Below are 20,436 nucleotides of genomic sequence, written 5' to 3'. Positions count from 1 at the left end.
CTGTCCCCACCTCTGACACTGGATTCTCTCGGGTTTCTCAGAAGACCCCTCCTCCTCTGCCTTGGGTTTGCCAGGGAGGCAGGACTCTGCCAGGGTGGCTGTTTCGGGAGGGTGGGCAGAGGTGGAGGCTAACAGAGTGCTCTTTGGAGAAGGAGGGGCTGTGTCTCTCTGGAGCTGTCCAGCAGGGGCTGCGCCCACCTGGAGGACTGCCTAGACGCTTCCGAGCCAAGGTCAGCTTCTTTGGCTATTCAGTCCTCTCTTGTTTTGCAAGTCAGTGATTCTCCATTCTGAGCATTTTCATGGATAAATTTTTTCGGAGGTAGTATTAAGAAAAAAACTTTTTAAGTCTCTTCATTTTTTCTGGGACTGATTTTCTGGTCCTTGGTGTCTTGTCCAGAAGCAGCAGAATCTGGAGGTAATAACACTGGTCTGGGATTTGAAGACTCGAGTCCTGGTCTAATCTTGGGTGCTAATTATCCATAAGGTCTGGGGCAAGTGACCCACCCTTGGCACCAGCTTCTGTTTCTGTGATATAAGCAGGGGTGATCCTGAGGACCCTTCCAGGGCAATCATCTATGCATTCACTGCTATATCCCTGGGGGCCAGCACAGGGCCTGGCACAGAGTAGAGGCTCAATAAAAGTTTGTTGAATGGGGGGCTTCCCTGGTGGCGCAGTGGTTGAGAGTCCGCCTGCCAATGCAGGGGACACGGGTTCATGCCCCGGTCCGGGAAGATCCCACATGCCGCGGAGCAGCTGGGCCCGTGAGCCATGGCCGCTGAGCCTGCGCTCCGCAACGGGAGAGGCCACAACAATGAGAGGCCCGCGTACTGCAAAAAAAAAAAGTTTGTTGAATGAATGAGCAAAGCCTGCAAAGCAGTGATCTCTTTGGTCACTTTACTGCTCATTGATGGGGGATGTCCCCTGCACTGCCATCTCTCTTATTTGCTGGAAACACAGACTGATAAAAATAGTGGACGGAAAAGGGTGAAATTGTTGGTTTGAACGCTACTGGCTTATCTGTGAATTTTCCTAGTTCTCCTGGCCCCCATCCTTCCAGAGTGCAGATTGGGCTTGTGGAAGAGAGGGTGATTTTGTGATCTTGCTTCCTCACAGGTTTGCCCAAGGGCTGGGAGATGGATTCCACCCAGGAAGGAGCTGTGTATTTCATCAAGTGAGTAAAATGGAGTTTCTTTCTGGTCTTGCTGTTGGTTCTACCTTTGTCTTTGTACCTGATGCCTCCTTGGGCAGGGAGATAGTTAAAGGGTCTTGCTGGAGGCCTTGCTTGGGTCTGTGAATGGCCAAGAGATGTCAAAGCTTCCAAGTGAGCACTGCAGATAAAGCCCAGGGTGTGTGTGTGTGTGCGTCTGTGTGTGTCTGTGTGTGTGTCTGTGTGTATGTTCGTCCAAGAGAGCCAGTGTCAGTCATGGGAATTTTTCTGAGATGGGGTGGGGAGGGGTGAGTGGAGCTCTGGGCTGGGCTATGTGGGTGGGAGGGACAGAGTAGAAGAAAGAGGCTGTTCTAGAAGGAGATGAAGCACGGTGTGTCATGAGAGGTGGGAAGTGGAGCTGGTTGGAGGGAAGGTGTGAGCCCGGCAGGTCAGGTGGCGGCAAGGTGGACGACGTCACTCTTGCCCTCCTGGATGGGGGCATTTGCCATCCTGGGGGTGGCGGGTGTGTGTCTGGGCTCTGTGTTCCCCTCGGGGGTTGGTCAGAGCCCTCTGTTGGCTGGGGTAGCTCGTGTTCTCAGCAACCTAAGGTGCACCTGGGAAAGCTGCCTGGATGTAACCGTGGAAGCAGAAGACAGCTCCACATCTACCCAGCTAGACTCATTTCCCTCTGCCTTGGCCTGGGTCTCTCCACCCTCCAACCGTGCTGGGTCTTGGCTTTGTTCCAACGGGTGAGGCAGGCGTGCTCAGGCCTGCAGGGCTGGTGGAGAGCAGCTGCACGAACACCGGCGCCCGCAGAGGGAGCCCTCACCCAGCCGGCGAGGGAGAACCTCCTTCCCGCCCTCCCTTCCTCCTCGCCTTCCTTGTCTGTGCTATGAGAGGTCCTCTTTCCATCTCCCACCTCAAGACCAGCCAGCACTTACATCAACTTGGCTGTTAACCATATTCTTAAACAAAAACAACAACAAAAATGGACAAATGATCCATTTTGGAAGTTGTTTTGATATGACATGGCTCTCATAGCCTGAGCTTTTCCTGAAATTGAGCCAAACTCCTTGCTTCAGTTAAGACTTACTTCTTTTCTCCTTGAAGATACCACCTTAGTATTCCTTTATGTGTGCCTGGTTCTTGAGATCATCTATGAAGCACTTTCTTATTTATTTATTTATTTATTTATTTATTTATTTATGGCTGTGTTAGGTCTTTGTTGCTGCGTGTGGGCTTTCTCTAGCTGTGGTGAGCAGGGGCTACACTTCGTTGCGGTGCATGGGCTTCTCATTGTGGTGGCTTCTCTTGTTGCAGAGCATGGGCTCTAGGCGCGTGGGCTTCAGTAATTGCAGTTCAGTAGTTGTTGCACGTGGGCTTCAGTAGTTGTGGCTCGCAGGCTCTAGAGCACAGGGTCAGTAGTTGTGGCGCATGGGCTTAGTTGCTCTGTGGCATGTGGCATCTTCCTGGACCAGGGCTCAAACCCGTGTCCCCTGCATTGGCAGGCGGATTCTTAACCACTGCGCCACAGGGAAGTCCCTTATGAAGCACTCTCACATGTATTTTTTTTGGCTGCATGTCATGCAGGATCTTAATTCCCGGACCAGGGATGGAACCCATGCCCCCTGCAGTGGAAGCATGGAGTCTTAACCACTGGACTGCCAGGAAGTCCTGAACTTTCACGTGTATTACCTCATCTCATCAGTCTTTAAAAACTACTATGGTCTGGCCTTGTTCCCCTCACTGCCCTCATCTCCCGCAACTGGGCAGCTGTGGTGATTTTCATCTTCTCCATCAGGCCAAACTCACTTTTACCTCAGGACCTTTGCATTTGCTGTTCCCTCTGCCTGGGTGCACTTTCCTCCTTTTTTTTTTTTTTTTTTTTTTTTTTTTTTTGCGGTACGCGGGCCTCTCACTGTTACAGCCTCTCCCGTTGCGGAGCACAGGCTCCGGACGCGCAGGCTCAGCGGCCGTGGCTCACGGGCCCAGCCGCTCCGCGGCATGTGGGATCTTCCCGGACCGGGGCACGAACCCGTGTCCCCTGCATCAGCAGGCGGACTCTCAACCACTGCGCCACCAGGGAAGCCCACTTTCCTCCTATTTTGTACGTCTGGCTCCTACTTAACATTGAGCTCAAGTGTCATGTTCTCAGCGGACCTTTCCTGATGACCCCTCTGAAGTTCCCTCCTGCTCCTCCTTAGTCCCCCTTATTTTTCTTCATAGCACCTACCGCTACCTGAAAGGTCTTGTTTATGTATTCCGTTACTTATTTTATTGTTGGTGTCCCCCACTGCTGTGTCAACCCTGAGAGCAGATTCTGGCTATCTTGTGTTCCACTCTGTCCTGGAACCTTTCTGGCACAAGAAAGGAACCCAATATTTGGTGCAATGAATGAATGAATGAAAAATGTTGGGAGAGAAACAATAGAGGCATAATTAATTCCTCTCTACCAGCCCAGAGCATTCTCCTCAGCACCCCCAATTCAGCCTTTGCAGTCCTGAACTCATTGCCTTCCCATCACCAACACCGGTTCCATCTTTGTCAGAAGTGCCACCAAAGTAGAACCTTCAGGCCCCTCCCCCATAGGTCCTGTCAATTTTCCTCCTAAATATCTCTCAACCCACCCACTTCTCATCATCCCCATGGCCACCACCCAAGTTCATGCCCACGTGGGCTCTCACCTGGATCATTCTGCAGCTTTCCAACTCATCTTCCTGCCTCCAGGCCATACTGCTTGCGAGAGTGCTTTTTTCTTTTTTTCTTCTTTCTTTTTCTTTCTTTTTCTCTCTCTCTCCTCTCTCTCCCCCCCCACTCTGTCTCCCTCCCTCTCTCCCTCTCTCTCTCTCCCTCTCTCTCTCTCTCTGTCTCTCTCTCTCTCTTTCATTTTGGCTGCACCAGGTCTTAGTTTCGGCATGCATGAGGGATCTAGTTCCCTGACCAGGGATGAAACCCAGGCACCCTGCATCGAGAACACAAAGTCTTACCCACTGGACCACCAGGGAAATCCCAAGAGTGCTTTTTTCTACAATGCAAATGTGGTCATATCATTCTCCTTTAGACACCTTTCATGCTTCCCATCAGTTATAAGATAAAATCTAAATTCCTTTCTCAGGCACTTGAAAGGGTTTTGTAATCTGGCTCCGGCCCACCTTCTCCAGCCTCCCCCCACACCCCATTTTGATAGACTAAATCGCTTGTGGTTCCCTTAGCACACACCTTCGTTCCACGCCCCCAGCCTTTCTTAGTGGAATCCCTCCTCCAACATGGCTTGTGTCCACCTGTGAACACTTGCTCTTCCTTCAAGACTCTGCTCATTGCGTCACTTGTTCAGGAGAGCCCACCTGTATTGTAATTCTTTGTTTACACGTGTCATTTTCCCTAGATCAGTGGTTCACAAACTTGAGTGTGCATCCAAATCATCCAGAGGGCTTGTCAAAACAGATTGCTTGGCCCCAGCCGTAGAGTTTCTGATTCAGAGGGTCTGAGACTCTGCACCTCTAACAGGTTCCCAGGTTATGCTGCTGCTGCTGCCCTGGGGACCACACTTTGAGAACTACTGGTCTAGAATGAAAACTCATCAAGGGCAGAGGGGACGTAAGGTGGCTGTAAGGTCCGGAAACATAGACAATATGATTTCATTTTGTATTGTGATGAAATGTCAGCTGTCCTATCATGCATTCGCATCATTCCCAGATTTGGTGGCCACTCTGCACACCAGGAGCAGCTGTGGCCACTCCCAGAGCTGAGAGCTTTACTACATTTACAACTCATTCAATCCTCGAACGGCTTTATGAAGGAGGTACTGTCATCTCTAACTGTTTGAGAAAGTAAGGAAAAAACCAAAACTGAGTAAATGCTTGTTCAATGTCATGAAGCTTATAGAAAGCAAAGCTGGGATTCAGCCTCACGTCTGCCTGATTTCATAGGCTGGGCTCTTTAGCATAATGCCACAGCTGCATCCAGCATCCTCGGTGCCTTGCTTGGACAAGGGAGGCATCAATAACCCCTGACTGAATGAGTGAGTGAGTGAATGAATGAATGATTCTGGCCCACTCTCCTTATTTTCACAGTTCCCTGCACAATCAATTCCTTACAAAGGTTTATGACATTCGGTTGGTGGGTGAGTTAGAAACTGAGGACCTCAGACATGGATCCCAAGAGGTAATAATAAAAGTCAGATATATAACTTGGGAAGCTGGTTTTCTCCTTCTTCTTCTCCTTCTTGTGTGGTTGAGTCAAATTTCAATGAGCAAATACTGATATTTGCCTGGGATCAGACAAGTATGATAATTGTGTGTCAATAAACTCTTTCCTTCATAGTGCTTGGGAGGTGATTCTCATGTTTCCACAGCTGATGTCATTGCTCAAGCCTGCCTGCAGTTTTAAAGGGGTCATTTACCAGAAAGGGTGGTGCAGGGAGAAGAGAAAAAGCAAGGGGTTAAAATGTGGGTAAAACCCATTGCAAGCCTGTATGCATGTACCACATATGTCCACTGGAGGACACCAAAGCACACATGACCGGCCCTGCTAAGGCCTCTAAAGGGTTGGCTCAGTGGTGACTCCTCAGGCTGATTGGGTGGGTCCTTCCAGAGCTGATAGGGCCATCTTGACCATTCTCGGCCACATCTCAACCACTATGGGGCTGGTAGACTTCTTTCTGACGCTTAAAGATCTGGCTATGTAACTCCCATCCCTGATTTTCTCTGGCCCCTGACTCCTTCCCCTGCTTCCTGCTAAAGCAGCCAGCTATGGAGCTTGCCAATTCTGTCTCCAAGAGTGCGTCTCTCTTCAGTTGGCAAAGAGAGCGATAAGGCAGGGACGCTTTCTGCAGAGGCACACCCCTGATAACCCTTGTTCCCAATCTGGGCCCCACTGCTCCTCCCCACTGGTATGGTGCCCCCATGGGCCATGCCAGCCTGGCCTGGCACCTCCTCCATCTCAGGGAGTCCCACCCAGCCGCTGTCACTTCCTTGTTCTCGTCTGAATACTTCCTCCAAGAAGGGGCCAGAATGGGTTCTCTGCACCTGTGCCTCCACTCAGTCGGGAGTGGCTCAGCGCTTTGCCAGGGTCTGTGGGGGGACAGGCGTGCAGGAGCCCAGGGCTCTGCCCCCAGGACTCGAGGGCTGGGCCACCGTGAGTCATCAATATAGACCCCAACCCATGGGACCCGAAAGGAGGCAGTGTCCCCAGGAAGTACAGTGGAGCTTCAAGAGCTGTTCTGTTGTCTCCAAAGGGCAGACAAGACAAAGGAGAAAGGTCCCAGGGCAGTAAATCTGCTAATTAGTGACCCGACTGGCTCTGCTTTCAGGAAGGCAAATAATATCCCAGAACAGTAAAGTATGCGACAGATGAAGAGAAAGGTGGTGCATGGTATGTGGCTCAGGGTAGAGAAGCCCCATTTGCAGATGAGGAAAACTGAGGCTCAGCAGTCAGGTAGCTTGTTCAAACTCCCTCAGCTGGTTGAGGATGGAGCTAGGGCTCAAACTCAGGTAGGTCCTGAAAGATAACTCATCATATGGGGCTCCTTTTTCTGCTCCCCAATTGGTACCTTCTTGCAGGAAGAGAGCCATCTGGACGTGGCCAGTGAGGAAAGGACAGGGCATATTTGAGGGGTAACGAATCAATCAATTTAGTGGCCACCAAGACTGTGTGGTGAGGGGTGGCGATGACACTTGAAAGGCAGGGAGGACCCGAGTGTTTAGAGACTGTGAATCCCTGACTGAGAGTTTTGCACTTTCTCTTCCAAGCGCTGGAGGCCATGGATTCCAGAGCAGAGAATGGACAGAGTCACAGAGGCACTTTCTTTGGAATATTCTCCCTCACACCCCCTCCTCACACCCTCCCCACCTGAGTCTTTCAGATAAGTCTCACTTCTCCTCTGCTGGGTTAACAGAAAGAGAATTTAGATTTGGCGAAGGTCAACTATTTTCTCAGCTTCACCTCACCCATCCTTGTTGGACCTCTAAGACTCTCCTGCTGCAGCATCTCCCCCGCCTCGCTCCCCAAAGCGAAGGCTCTGCTCCCACAGCCATCCTCCCTCGGCCTCTCATGCCCCCACAGCCACCAGATCTCTGAGAAGCATCAACACCTCTGGCTCTGGCCTCTTTAAGGACCCAAGGGACTCCTCTGCAGCCCGTGGCCTCTGTCTGCCAGAGAGAACCCTCCCCGTAGGCCCGTCTCCTGCCCTCTCCAGCTGTCTGAAGATTTTGTGGGATGGAGGCTGGGGTCCTTGTCCCCTTTCCCGCCTTCTCTGTCCCCTCCTGGATGCTGTACTCTCTTGCCCCAGCCTTACTTCACTCCATTGGGTCTTCGAGGCCAGAGATTCCCCCAGAGCTCCTTATCTTTGTCTGGCTGGGAGCCAGCTCTCCCCCCGGCCTGTACTGGGCAGCCTTGCCAAGTCCTGGAGAGCCGGGGCAGGTGGGTTAGGCTTAATCGGTGCTGCCTGCACTGGGCCTGCATCCAGGACTTCTCTGCCCCTTCAGCTGGGTTGAACTCAGCATCTCAGCCGTGGTGGGGTGTGACCTAGGGATCCCCCTCCCCACTACAGCTGCAGGCAAGTGCATGCTATTCTAACCTGGAATCCCCAGCTCCAGCCTGGCCTGCTCTAGGGTGGGAAGGATGGTCATTCCAGTAGCTCCCTCTGGGGTGTGTGGGAGAGGGGTGTAGATCAGATCCCCTTAACACTCCCCTTCCCTCTCTCCTCCTGGACCCTGGGAGGAACTCTGTGCTCCTGCACCTTCCATAGTAGATTCTTTTTAAAGATAAAGGCTTCAGTTGGTGAAAATGAAGCTTACACTCAGATCACATTAAAAGAGACCCATGGAGAAGGGGAATAGTTGTATTTAAGTGAAGAGAGGCTTATTTTTTAAAAATCAAGTTCATTCAAATAAACATTCAGGAAAGATCTAATAATCGTGTGGGTGGGTGCTGGCAGCTGCCCTTATCCAGCCCCTGCTTACTGAAATATTTCTTTGTTCAGAAGTGACCCCAGGAACTCACTGGGGTCTCCAGCTTCTGGGTCTCAGGGGCAGGTAGGACTGAGACCCGGTGAGCCTGCCTGGAAGTTCCCGTGGGAATACTCCATTTTCTTTCCATCTTTCTGATCCTGGCTATGAAACTCAGTGTTTCTCCTGCACTTAGTTATTGCCACAGAGAATCTTTCCAGCATCCACAGAAATGTGAAGAGAAGGAAACTGAGGCAGAGAGAGAGGGGGCAGGGGGAAGGGAGAGAAGAAGGGAGAGAGAGAGATCTCTGAATGGCATGGGCTTTTCTACAGCAGAAACAGGGCTGAAATCCTATTAGCTGAAGCCCTCCTTTCTTCCTCTGACCCTCAGTAATGCAAAACACAGGTACCCCCAGCATCCTTGCCCAAGGTCATTGGAGACCAATTTGGGCTGAGGACCTAGAAGGTCCTGACATCTTGTAACGGACTCCAGTCAGCTCCAAACATGATTTCCTTAAATTCGCTGTGTGGGGTGGGGGAATGTGAGGGCACTAGGGCTCTGGCCAAGGCCTCCTGACACCCAGAGACACACCCATCTCTTGGGTAGACAGCCATGGAGACAAAAGACAACCACAGGCAGGCCTGGTGAGGCCCCAGATGCCAGCCCCCTGGGCAACTTCTGGCTCCCTGTGCTCTGGTGGGAGGACTGCAAAATGCAGCTTACACAGACGGTGGCCCAGATGCCCTTTGGGGGGCAGTCTCGTCGCAGTGGTGGAAGGCCAGGAAGGCTGTGCTGAGGTACTCTGTTCTCACCCAGGCAGGCAGCATGGGTGGTTAACAGATTGTCGCTGGTGTGGATGGAGTTAAAGCTTTCTGGGGACTATTTACTCCTGATCCTAAGTGACAGCGCGGGGAGGGAGAGTCACGTGGCCCTGAAATCCCCTCGGGAGACGATGGAGCATGCCCAGCTGCCTCTGCCTGGGAAGGATGCTGGACTCTGCGGTCACCACAGCAGCGTCCTCTCCCTGCGCCAGGGACCCGCCAGCTGGAGAGGTGACTGATTAGAGCACATCCGGTCTGAGCCCCGCTCCTCAGAAGGGGGCCCCGGGGGGGGGGAGGAGGACCCCAGCCGGCCTCAGCTGGGGGGAGGGGCGCCTGAGGGCTCGGAGAGTTACAGCTTCTCAGCGCCGGGCTCACACCTCAGAAGCCGGTGAGTCTGTTTTGATGCATCATATAGATGAGGTGGGAGGAGGAAGGTTGGGCTCTGGTCAGGGCTGGCAGCCCGCCCGCCGCCGTGTGAGTCTGGGTTGCTGGCACTGCGGAGCCACTGCCTTCCGCATCCCTCATTCTTGGCAGTGATACTTAGGGATCATGGATGCTGAGAATGTTAATTATAGCCCTCTCTGTGCCCCCACCCCCACCTCCAGAACCCCCAGTAAGGGCTAATGTTGTCTGAATTTATCACATTTGAACCGCATCTCCTGAGTGAGGCCAGCTTTGGGGCTGCCAGCTTCCTAGGGTTCAGCTGGGGCCCCCAGCCTGGCTAGAGCAAAGAGGCCAGCCCCACCCTGCTTCTAATCTTGCCGGAACAGTGAGTTTAAGGCCAGCAGGAAGGAGAGATGGGGGTGTGGCCTGGGGGGTCAGGCTCAGGTCAGCCCCAGGGACCCACCTCCTCAGTGTGGGAGGGGTCAGGGTGTGTCTTTTATGGGTCAGAGGTTGGGGCTTGGGACTGCTGAGGCTCTTGAATTCCTAGGAGGCGTCTGACCTCTGGGGTCTTGGGTTTAGCCCTGAAGGAGCTGGAGCCGGATATGTGAGCATGGGGGGATGGGTTTTATAACGGTAGGGCCAGGCTGCAGCTAGCAGAGCCTCGGGCTTATTGTGTGAGGCTCTGGGCAAAGGTTGAGGAAGTGGCAGGGTTGGGTGTTGAAAGGTAGAGTGGGGGCGCCGAGGGTGAGAGTTAGACGGGAACGATGGAGGGAGAAGAAGGGAGGAGAGGCTATAAGCACCTCCATAGGGGAGATGCTTCTTGCAACCACAGGCAAGCGGCAGAAGGGAAGAGAGGGGGCTGGAACCTGGGAGGGCCAGGGATGCGAGAGCCAGGAACGAGGGAGCCAGCCCTAGGGCGCAGGGCTGGGGCGGTCTGAGCGACTGAGGGGAAGGTGGTGGGACGAGGATGGACTCAGAGTCAAAGGGGGTCACGGCCTTCAAGGCTTGGCAGCTCCTTCCCAATCCCTATAGTCCCCTCGCCCACAGTCTGGCTCCCCTGAGGGTCTCCTGCACGTGGGGGTGGGAGCCCTGGTTGGACTGTCTCTGCCTGAGCCTGCTGTCCAGACGGCCACAGGGACATCGCCGGCAGCTGCCCTACGAATCCCCTAAATTCTGGCTTCCAGGCACCTCTGCAGGAGCACGGAGTTTGGGGGATCCTGTGGGCTCCCACCTCAGAGCGCTGCATCTCAGCTCGGGCAGGAGATGAGCAGATTCCGCTGGCAGAGCGCAGGTGGGAGGGAGGCCCCACAGAGGCCCAGCCTCCCCCCACCTCCCCGCGCACAGACGAGGCCTCCCTGGAGGAGCCAGACAGTGGCCCGAGGCTGGAGCCATCTCCAGGTGGGGCGGCCGAGGGGCGAGCCTGGCACTGCCTGACAGAAAACAAGCTCTCTCTGTGTCCTCACCAGGGCACAGAGTGCTAGGCTGCAGATATGAATTATTAAAAGTCCTTGGCTTTCCAATCAGCGGCGAGGTGCTAAATGTGTTAGCGCGGCTGTGTAATTAATCCTGGCTGCGGCTGCACAGGCTCGAGACAATGGGGGCCTTTTTTTTTTCTTTTGCCGGGTTTGGCTTTTTTTCCTTCTTCACAGAAAGGTGATGGTGCAGGACGCATTACACAGATAATTACTTTTAACGTGTCTGCCTGGATTATTGAGTTGGATTCTTCCTGCTCGGTGGAAATGAAGTAATTACCGAGGAAGTCAGTGAGCAGGCAGCCGCGTGGCCTGGGCTGACACACGGCCTGATGGGCCTGAGCCCGTTTCCTCTGTCTTCCTCCCTGGCCTGCTGTGGGTCCCCTGAGGCCTTGGCACTGAGCCTGTGGGCCCCCCAGAGGAGGGTCAGGAGGAGGGAGCTTGCAGCGGGGCGTCGGGGAGAGCTTGCTGAGCAGTGGGGGCTGCGGCCGTAGCAGTGGGTCCTGGCTTTGAGAGGTTTCCCACGGTGTGCTGAGCTCTGGGCCGAGGTGCTTGGACATCAGTGCATTAGTGAGATGACTTTGGCAGGCCAGTCTCCAACCAGTTTAAAAAAAGCCCACATATTTAGTGAGGAAAGAACACACTTTGGGAAACATTTAAAATAAACAGTGAGCAGAGAGGAAGCGTGTTGAGGATAGGCCGAGTGGGACCCTTTCCTTGGCAATCACTCGGTCCAGATGGGCTCCTGCTCTGCGCCCACAGCTCCAGACACCCTCCAAGCCCAGACCAGCCCTCTGTGGCCTCCCTGAGGGGAGCACCATCCCCCCCTGGATAATTCCAGTGACGGGGAGTTCATTACCTCACCAGGCTGCCTGCTCCAGGGTTAGAACATTCTATATGGACTCAAATCTGCCCGCTTCTGTGTTCTACCCTTTGGTTTTGATTCTTTGAAGCAGCGCAGAGCAAGTCAGCTCTCTTTCCCACAGCGATAAAGATGGTTTTCTTCATATTTAAAATAGTGTATAATAGCCTTTGGATGTAATGTATTTTATGTAATCATATTCGTATCGGACATTTAGGTGGTTACCCTTATTTTCCTTTTACAAATAACACAACATGGTCATTTTTGTGCACGAGGCTTTTCCTGTATTTTGGATTATTTCCTTAGAATAAATCCCAAGACATAGAATTAATGTGATGGAGGGTATACATTTAAAAAATTACTATTCTGTGAGTATAAAAGTAGTACATAGTTATTAAAAATGTAGAAAAACACATAAAGAAAAGATTAAAATTATGTGTAATTCTCTCAGAGATTTAGTGTATAATTTTAACATTTTGGTGTATATATGTTTTCATGAATTCATGCACAGACATGTGACTATATTTATTATCAAAATACTGTTAAAATTTTGGACCAAGCATATATTTTTTTCACTTAAATAAAAAGCATTTTTCCACGTCATTAAGTATTCTCTTACAACATCATTTTAAGTGACTGTCTGGTATTTCATTATGTACCTATTCTATTTATTTGTTTGTTTAATTGGCCCCTATGTTAAACTATGTGTTTCCAGTTTGTCATTTTTATAAACAATGCTACAGTGAACATATAAATATCTGAATCTTTACACATATCAATGATTTTTTTCCTTAGGTTACATTTCCAGAAATGGAATTCCTACGTTTTAAAATATTTTGACATATTTTGCCACTTCCTTGTTCGAAAGTACTAATTTCCATTCCCAGCAGCTGCGTATAAGAATGCCTTTTTTTGCATGAGCATCAGCATTGACAGTTATAACTTTTTCACTGTTTTAATTCATTGTTTTAATCCATTTGTTTGATTAGTAGTGAGTTTTAAAATTTTTAAAAGAGGTTTTAAAGTATGAAGGGTCCATCTGTTGTCATTTGTTTGTTCAAGTCTTTGCCTTTTCTTAAAAAACAATTTAGTGCAGTTGTCTGGATCACAGTTATGGGGCCAAACTCAGGTTGAATCTGGGCTCTGCCACTTACCAGGGATATGGGCTTGACCGTCATTTAATCTCTCTGTGCCTCAGTTTCTACATCTGTAAAATGAAGATAATGATGTACCTTATCTCATAGACTTCTTGTGAAGGTAAATGAGGTCACATATGTAAACCACGTAGAATCATGCTGAGCAGAGTAAGTGATAAATGTGTTTGTTATTATCTTACTATTGTTGATTTGCATGAGAAACATATATATCTGAAGCCAGTATCATGATTCCCCTCCCCCCAAATCCCCCAAGTCTCCGTGTTTGAGGCTAGATGCCTCCAGTGACCACCACCCCCTTCCTCAAACCCTCCTGGTGCTTCACCCCAGGTTTGGTCTCACCAGCACAGAGCATAGTGAGACAGCCACTCCCCATTCCCAGGATAATCACCTGGAATGTCACACTCTGTAGCTTCTTCTAGCAGGTGCCTGAACAAGGGAGTCTGGCTCCTCTGGTGTCTTCTGGCTCCCCTCCTCCAGCCGCCCAGTCCCCCTGCCCAACCCCTCACACGCTGCCAGGTGCACATCCTCTCTTGATCCCCGCAAACCTACCCAGACTGTTCCCCATTCCTTTGAGCCTTCTTTGCACTTTCCAAAGTAGCACTAGCTGATCTGATAAACCAATTCTGGTCCATGTGTTAATAAGAGAGAGTCAGTGCACTGCCCGCTGGGGTGTAGAGAGAATGCCCAGCTGGAATTTGAAGACATGGATTCAAATCCTGGTCCATATTAGCAACTGTATGATTTGTAGCAAATTGCTTAATCTCTCTGAGCTTTTGTTTCTTGGTCTGAAGAATGGGGTTAGTATTGCTATCTGCTTACCTAGTTATTAGCTAGATAAGTAATATATATGAAAGTGATTTGTAAGCTGCAAATAATTACACAAATGTCAGTTATTATTAGACATGGTATTTGAACAATGTATATCAGAAGGCAATGCTTTAACTCAAAGGTCAGACAGATGCCGAGGTGGGTCAGTAGGAAATATGTTTAGGGCAGATGGTATCCAGGGTGACTGTCAAATCCTCCCAGGTCATTTAGTCTCTGTAAAGGACTGGTCCTTATTGTGTGAACCCAGGATATAGGGCTGGGCAAGTCAACAGTGATCTGACAAACATGGATGGATGCTGAGGCTTTCCTCCTGCAGGGCTTGGGAACCCCCTCTTTGTGGGAGGTGAGGTCCCTCCCTAGCTCTGACATCACCAAGTCCACTCAGTCTGGCTCATCATTACCTGAGAACCCAAGTCTATAATTGCAGGTGCCAATTTGCTTTTAATTAGCCTAATGCTTGCAATTAGCTTGTTAAATTCAACCTGGCCTCTGGCGGTGAGGTCATTCTTCTGATTTTGCTTGGTTCCTGGGTCCTCATTAGCATCAATGGGCTATCCACAGACTGCAGGCCAGCCCGCTTGCCTCTCCTAAAGTGCAGCTGCCTAGCTGGGGAATTGAAGAGGTCACAGCAGGGAAGGAAAAATCTGCTTTTGGTGAGGAGGGATGGTGGGGTGGGAGTGTCCTGATGGAAGTATAGTTAGCCTTGTTGGAATCACAAGTGAGGTCCAGAGCCCAGGTTCCTTCATTCTAATCCAATGTTCTTCTGCTTCTGAGCCTCAGTTTCCCCATCTCTAAAATGGGAGTAATAATTCCTGCCCTGCCTGCATCACTGAGGTTCAAATGAGTTAATGTAGGAAATGGGTGTGAATGTAAAGCAACATGAAATTGCTTTATCACATCAAATGTGGAAGTTCTCTAGAATTAGACAAATGGTCCCAGTGTCCCTGGACACTAGTTCCTGGTCACTTCTCATGATGTTCCATAATTCCTGATTCCATTGTCTTCTTATCTTGTTCACTGTCCCCCAAACCATGGGTGATTTGAAGGCATTGGCACATATCAGGTGCTCGATAAATGTTGGTTGGTTATGTAAAGATTTGGAGGGGAAGGAGTTTTGTCCAAGGAATAGGCAGTGGGGAAACAGTCATGAGAAAGCCTGTGATGGCAGTGGTGGGGGGCATTTATTTCCTGTCCTCCTCAGGCACTCCCCACTCCACTCCACTGGGCTGCTTCAAGGCAAGAGATAGTCTTATTTGTTTTTGCCTTTGTGATGTTCCACACAGAGCCAGGCACATAGCAGTTGTTTGATAACTGCTTTTTGACTGACTGAATGAATGAATGAGACAGGGTAACGTGGTAGAGAGAGCATGGAATTAAGGCAGATGAACAGGACTTGGAATACCAGCCCCATTACTTTCTTCTGGCAAACATTTACTGTATGCTCATTATGGACCAGGTACTAGGTTGTGAAAATGAATTTTTAAATTCACAGTAAGGGAGCAGACGTGTGTGCAAATGATTGTCCTGTATACGATAGAGACATATGTTGCATTTGTTGGTGGCCAAGGAAGAGAGCAGATAGACTCTCCCTGGAGAGTCAGGAAAGGATTCCTGAGGAAGGGCCTGAAGCTGGGTCTCATCATTTTGGGAAAGTTGCTTAACATCCTTGAGTCTCAGTTTCCTAAGCTATTGTGTGAGGAGACTAAAACCTCGTTTATGGAGGTAAGGATGAATTGAAATAAAATAATATGAATAAGACATCTGGCACCAAATAATCTTTTAATAAATGTTAAAAATGCTTTCTTGAAGCCGGGCTGGGTACTTGGAGGAGGGGCACTAGCCAGGGGCTCAAGACATTTCAGAAGCTCTGCAAGTTAGTACCTGTGTGACCTTGAACAGGTTCCTTAACTTCTCCAAGTCTCAGTTGCTGTGTCTACCAAGTGGGGATAACAAGTTTGTTATCTGGATCAATGGAGAGACTTCAGGCAAGGTACCTGGAACGTGCTTGGCACATAGTAAGTCCTAGAAAATAGTAGCTCTTCCTTGTTATTATTACCAGCATATATCATGGAGAGACTACGTCTGCACGCTGACACACACATGTTGTATGCATGCTGATTCCCAGATATGCTCAGAAAGGGAGGAGGGTGAGGGGGCCCAGGGTTAGGCTGGGTGATAGCCAGTTGCTGCTCGTTCTGAGAAACCTTCCTCAAGGTGAGGTGACCAGAATTCTGCTGAAAAGTTTGGAGGCTACCAGGCTTGAGTGAGAGAATTGGGTAGGTTGGTTATAGCTCTTGCCCCCAGCTGGGGGAGGCTGTCTCATGGGAAACTAAGAAGTAGCCCCCTAACAGCAGGAACTTAATTCCCTCAGGCACGTAGGCCCCTCAGTCTGGGCCATTCCCGCAGGCAACATCCTAATGGCTCTGTCGCCCGGCCGGTCCCCGACCTTCCTAAGCAAGGCAGCCTGGCGGCCATGCTGCGTTGCCATGGTAACTGGCAGCCTCCCAGCTGGGTTGCCCTGGTAACCAGTTAGCTGGTACGGGGGGAGGGGGATGGTGAGCTATGGGGAATCAGGCTCAAAAGAGGCAGAGAAGGACAAGGGTGGGACCAAGAGGAAGACAAATCCCAGATGCCCCCAGCATAGCCCTCTTCTCTCTCCCTCGTGGGACTGGGAAAGCCAGAGAAAGGCAGGTAGGAAAGGATGTTGTGTTGTTTCCTGCCATGTGTGTATGTGTATTTTGTGGTATGAGTCATCTTGGGCAATGCAGGACGTTTGGAAGATTTGATAGGGCAGTGCAGGAGCTCTCAGGCCGTGACAAAGGCAGCGAGTCCCAGAGAGGGAGCCATGGACTGTCCAAACCTAGGTCTCCATCCTGGTCACCCCACCCCCGAACAACTTAACTTCTTTGAACTCCAGTTTCCCCATCTGTAAAATGTTAACACAGACCTTCAGGGACATTGTTTGGGACAGTGCCTGGCACTGTCAATGATGGTTCCCCCCTCACCTTCCTCGCTGATTTTCTATTCATTGGATGCTTTCCAGCCTGTGAACAGCTTGTATTGGAGGCCAACCCTAGTCCTAGCCCAGCACAATGGGGGCAGGGGGTGGGAGGGTTGGAATTCTTGAGAACCCAGAGACATGGCTGTCAGCCTCAAGGAGTTTACCATCCCAATCTTCTGAGGGCAGGAAGCAAGTTTGTACAGGTGGGAACATTTGCAAGAAAGTTTTCAAAGTAGGACCTAATCGAAATTTTGACTGCCACCAGCAGAAATACATTTTTCATCACAGCCCAGCAAACACGTGTGCGATACCCTTTACTGTGTGTGGTGCATGCTTCGTGTCATATTTGAGTCTAGTCTGGTCTATTTGTTTTAAAAAAAGATACCTTGACCCTTCGGCTGGATTTCATACCCACTTTTGGGTCACTACCTTCAGTTTGAGAAACACTGTGAGAGAATCCTAATTAAAGCTCCTCAGGCATGTATAGGACCTCGGGCTTCTCCCACCTTCCATGTGTGAGGTTGTCTGGTTGGATCCTTACAATTGCAATCTGTGAGGTAACTGAGGCTCAGAGATCATATGACCTACCCAGGGTCGCAGATCAGAGGTCATACGATTGATTGGCCCAGGGTCGCAGAGGCAAGGCTTGAAAGGGGGTCTTTGTGCTGAATCTGTTGCCCATTTTCATTCTTGCTGCAAGAGGAATTGGAGGATTATTCTTACAAACAGAGAAACCAGGCTCTGAAGATCCCAAATCAGGGCCTAGAGCTGAGCCTAGGCCTCCGTCCCTCTTGTCTGCTGGATGCCGAGGGTGCTGTGAAAGATGAGGCTGAGCCTGAAGCGGCCTGGGTGCTCCCTCTGTGTCTGTGAGGGAGAAGGGGCGAGGAGGGGTGTGGGCCTGGCTGCACTGAAGCCGCCCCCCACGAGCTTTCCTGGGCGTTGAGCCTGTGTCAGGGTCCTGGGGCTGCCTACAGGCCCAGGCTCCTGGGAGATTTTCTGATAGGAAAGCCTTAAGCGAGGCCCAGGAAAAGCCAGTTTTTAATTGTCCGTCTCCAGCGTGACGAAGGAAGTAACAGCAGAAGTCCGGTCAGGTACAGCCTCGACCACAGAGTGGGCTCAGGTCGGGGAGCGCTTAGTACCCAGAGGTGAGGAGTGCTGAACCCCAGGAGCACCGCCCCGGGCAGAAGGCTGCCCCTGTGAATACTTGTGACAGATTCACGATCAGGCCCAGAGTAAGAATCAGAGTGTGTGGAGTTCACAGGGCTCGGTTCCGTTTTCAGCTATGCTGAGAACATGGCTGTTTCTCCGTGTCCCAGGACCTGTGTCTCCCATCCTGGAGGTGGGCCAGTCCTCCTCTTCCGGCGTGGACTTTGCCCTTTGCAAACAGCAGAGCAAGGTGCCCACAGCTGAGGCGCTTCGTTTCCGTTTGGGTGTGTTCCCTTTGCAGTGTCTATGCAGCCCCTCCTGCACAGGCTGCCTGGTGTTGAATGGAGGCCTGGGGAGCAGCGGTGGGGCTGCAGCTGTGGGAGGAGAGGGCCGGCTTCAAGCCTCTGCCCTGGGTGGCCAAAGTGATGAGCATCCATGACCCCAACCCCTCATGGCCAGGCTGCTGGATTCAGGGCCTTGGGCCAGGGCAGTGGGTATGTGACTAGGAATTCTGCTGGGGCTCAAGTGGGGGCGTGAGGCTGGGTGAATAGAGGTTGAGAGATGTTGGGTTTCCAGTCAGGAGAATTGATGCCTTGGGATCATATAAGGAGACTGTGTTCAGTGCTTGAAGATGAACTGATTCACGTGGGAGTTGGATGAACATGTGTCTTGTAGGGACCCCTTATCTCTGCATCCGTGTATTCTGTGTATGCCCAGTATGCTCTATACTAGCTTGTCCAGGGCGACTTGATTAACCCTTTTTACTTATGAAGAATCTAATATTATTTCTGAGATGATGGGCTACTCATCCAAGACCACGTTGAGAAGTGGGGGAGGAATCAGAATAGGGATTTACGGTTTTCTGCCCCTCATGTGACCCAAGTTTGAATGCATGCATATTAGCCAGAGATAGTGAGATAATGGAGATGGGAGTGAGAAGGGGGGAAGATGTGATTATTTTCCTCTACTTTGTTATGACACCCCCAACAGTCATGGCTCATTTTCGGCCTCTCAGGGCTGCCCCGCTGGCCTTCCCCAGGTGCCCAGACCCTGTGTCCTGGGAGGGGCAGGAGGTAGATGCTGCTTCCTCTGGAGGAGTGAGGGTGTGTGCATGTGTTACTTACAGGTTCATGTGCATGTAGAAAGGGGCTGTCAGTTGCCGGCAGCCCTTCAGACCATGTAGAAAGAAAGTCACAGAGATGCTGAGGAGAAGGCTTGAAGGCAGAGCTGAGCTGCAGGGGGAATCAGGGACCATATGCGGTGCCGGTCCTTACAGCTCCCTTGGCCCGCGTAGTGCTGGAGGAGGGCATTATCTAACCAGGCAGCAGCTCCTCCAGGAGCCTTAGCCTCCTTTCGCAGTGCGGGCCTTCTCTGAATCCAGAAACCAATGTCCTCATTTAAACCAACTTAACCCTCTGGTGGCAGCCGGCAGGGCGGGCTTAGCTCATTCTCTTCTTTCCCCTGTACTCCACTCCCAGGTGTTTCTGCCCTTCCCCAACATCCCCATCATTGTAGTTACTTTCCGTGTGTGTGTGTGTGTGTGTGTGTGTGTGTGTGTGTAAATGTGAGTGTGGAGAGAGATGGGGGAAGTTGGGTGAGCTTACTTTTCCTAATGCCTCTGATCCCACTATTAAGGTCAAGTGATTCAGCCCAGAAAGGAGGGTTTGTGTAGGGAACCTGCCGCAGGGGCAGGGAGCAGGGCATGGGACGGGAGAAGAGGGGACAGGAGGGATCATGGTCGATGCTGCTGTCCTGTTCGGGGTGATGCTTGTCACACCAGCCACGTCCGTCAGCTCTCTAGGACTTGTGCTGTGGGTGAGGCTATACCCAGGGCAGCATGCACATGGGTTCTGAGGGGGACCAAGATGTAGATCCCACAGACCTGCCTCATGGCAGCAGATCCCAGATGTGAAGAAAGCAGGCAGAAGAGGGAGAAACTGAGACCTCCGGCACAGTGGCGATGGGGAGTGTGGAGAAGGTTGCCAGTGGAGGGAAGCCTTGACGGGAGTGGGGCCGAGGCCTGAGAAAGGAAGCCTGGATCGGCATGGACAGGGCCAGGCTCAGTTACGTGTTGATGGGCTGCCTCTGGTCAGCTGTTCTGGAGGCAGAGTGGCAGAGTGTGGCGACTCAGAGAGTGTCTAGACCCCAGAAAGGACTTCCTAGAATCGAAACGGAAAACATCCCGATTGGGCCCAGCCTCTTCCAAATCTGGTGTTGTCAGAACCAAGGGCAAGCCATCAACACTTGTGTACTTATTAAGTTATATTTTCAAAAGTGTCCTTTCATTGGCTGAAACAGCCAGTTGGAAATAGAAGTTGCTCTGAAATATTTTCTTTCACATATGTCTTTCTGATAAATTTGTATCTCCCCACAGTAATTAGCATAGTGTCTTGAAATAGTAGGTGCTTGATACATACCTCTCCCCACCTTCCCTGGGCATTATCCTCGGGATGGGGCAACATGCAAGACGGTAAGATAAGAAGATGCTGTCAGCCCAGGTCCTTGTGTGGGCTGAGACTTCACATGATTTCTCTTCCTTCTGGTTTAGAGCCAGCCATTGGCTGAAGGATTTGCAGGGTGGAGTTTGGTCGTATTTCATCCGTCCTTCTTTGCCTTTCCTCTTGGAGACGTGGCTTCTTCACTCACTTCTGGGGTACTTGGATAACGTA

General features: G+C 51.0%; 1 protein-coding gene across 3 annotated transcripts in view; it reads left to right on the top strand.

The window, feature by feature from the left end:
• Positions 1-20,436, top strand: part of PLEKHA6 (pleckstrin homology domain containing A6) — a 141,971-nt gene that overhangs the window by 8,763 nt on the left and 112,772 nt on the right. For 2 of the 3 annotated variants that reach the window (XM_089908331.1, XM_089908329.1), the window contains one exon: positions 1,115-1,172. In XM_089908331.1, coding sequence (XP_089764457.1) covers positions 1,115-1,172 — 58 coding nt within the window. Of the gene's footprint in view, positions 1-1,114; positions 1,173-4,034; positions 9,149-20,436 lie in introns of those variants that run through there. The other variant, XM_089908330.1, reaches the window with a different exon arrangement.

The sequence above is a fragment of the Delphinapterus leucas genome, chromosome 1 (assembly GCF_059928025.1).
Source record: "Delphinapterus leucas isolate spDelLeu-1000000601 "Yukka" chromosome 1, BTC_Dleu_Yukka2, whole genome shotgun sequence".
Taxonomy (NCBI): domain Eukaryota; kingdom Metazoa; phylum Chordata; class Mammalia; order Artiodactyla; family Monodontidae; genus Delphinapterus; species Delphinapterus leucas.
The sequence above is the reverse complement of the archived record's forward strand: the minus strand, read 5'-3'. Positions and strand labels throughout refer to the sequence as shown.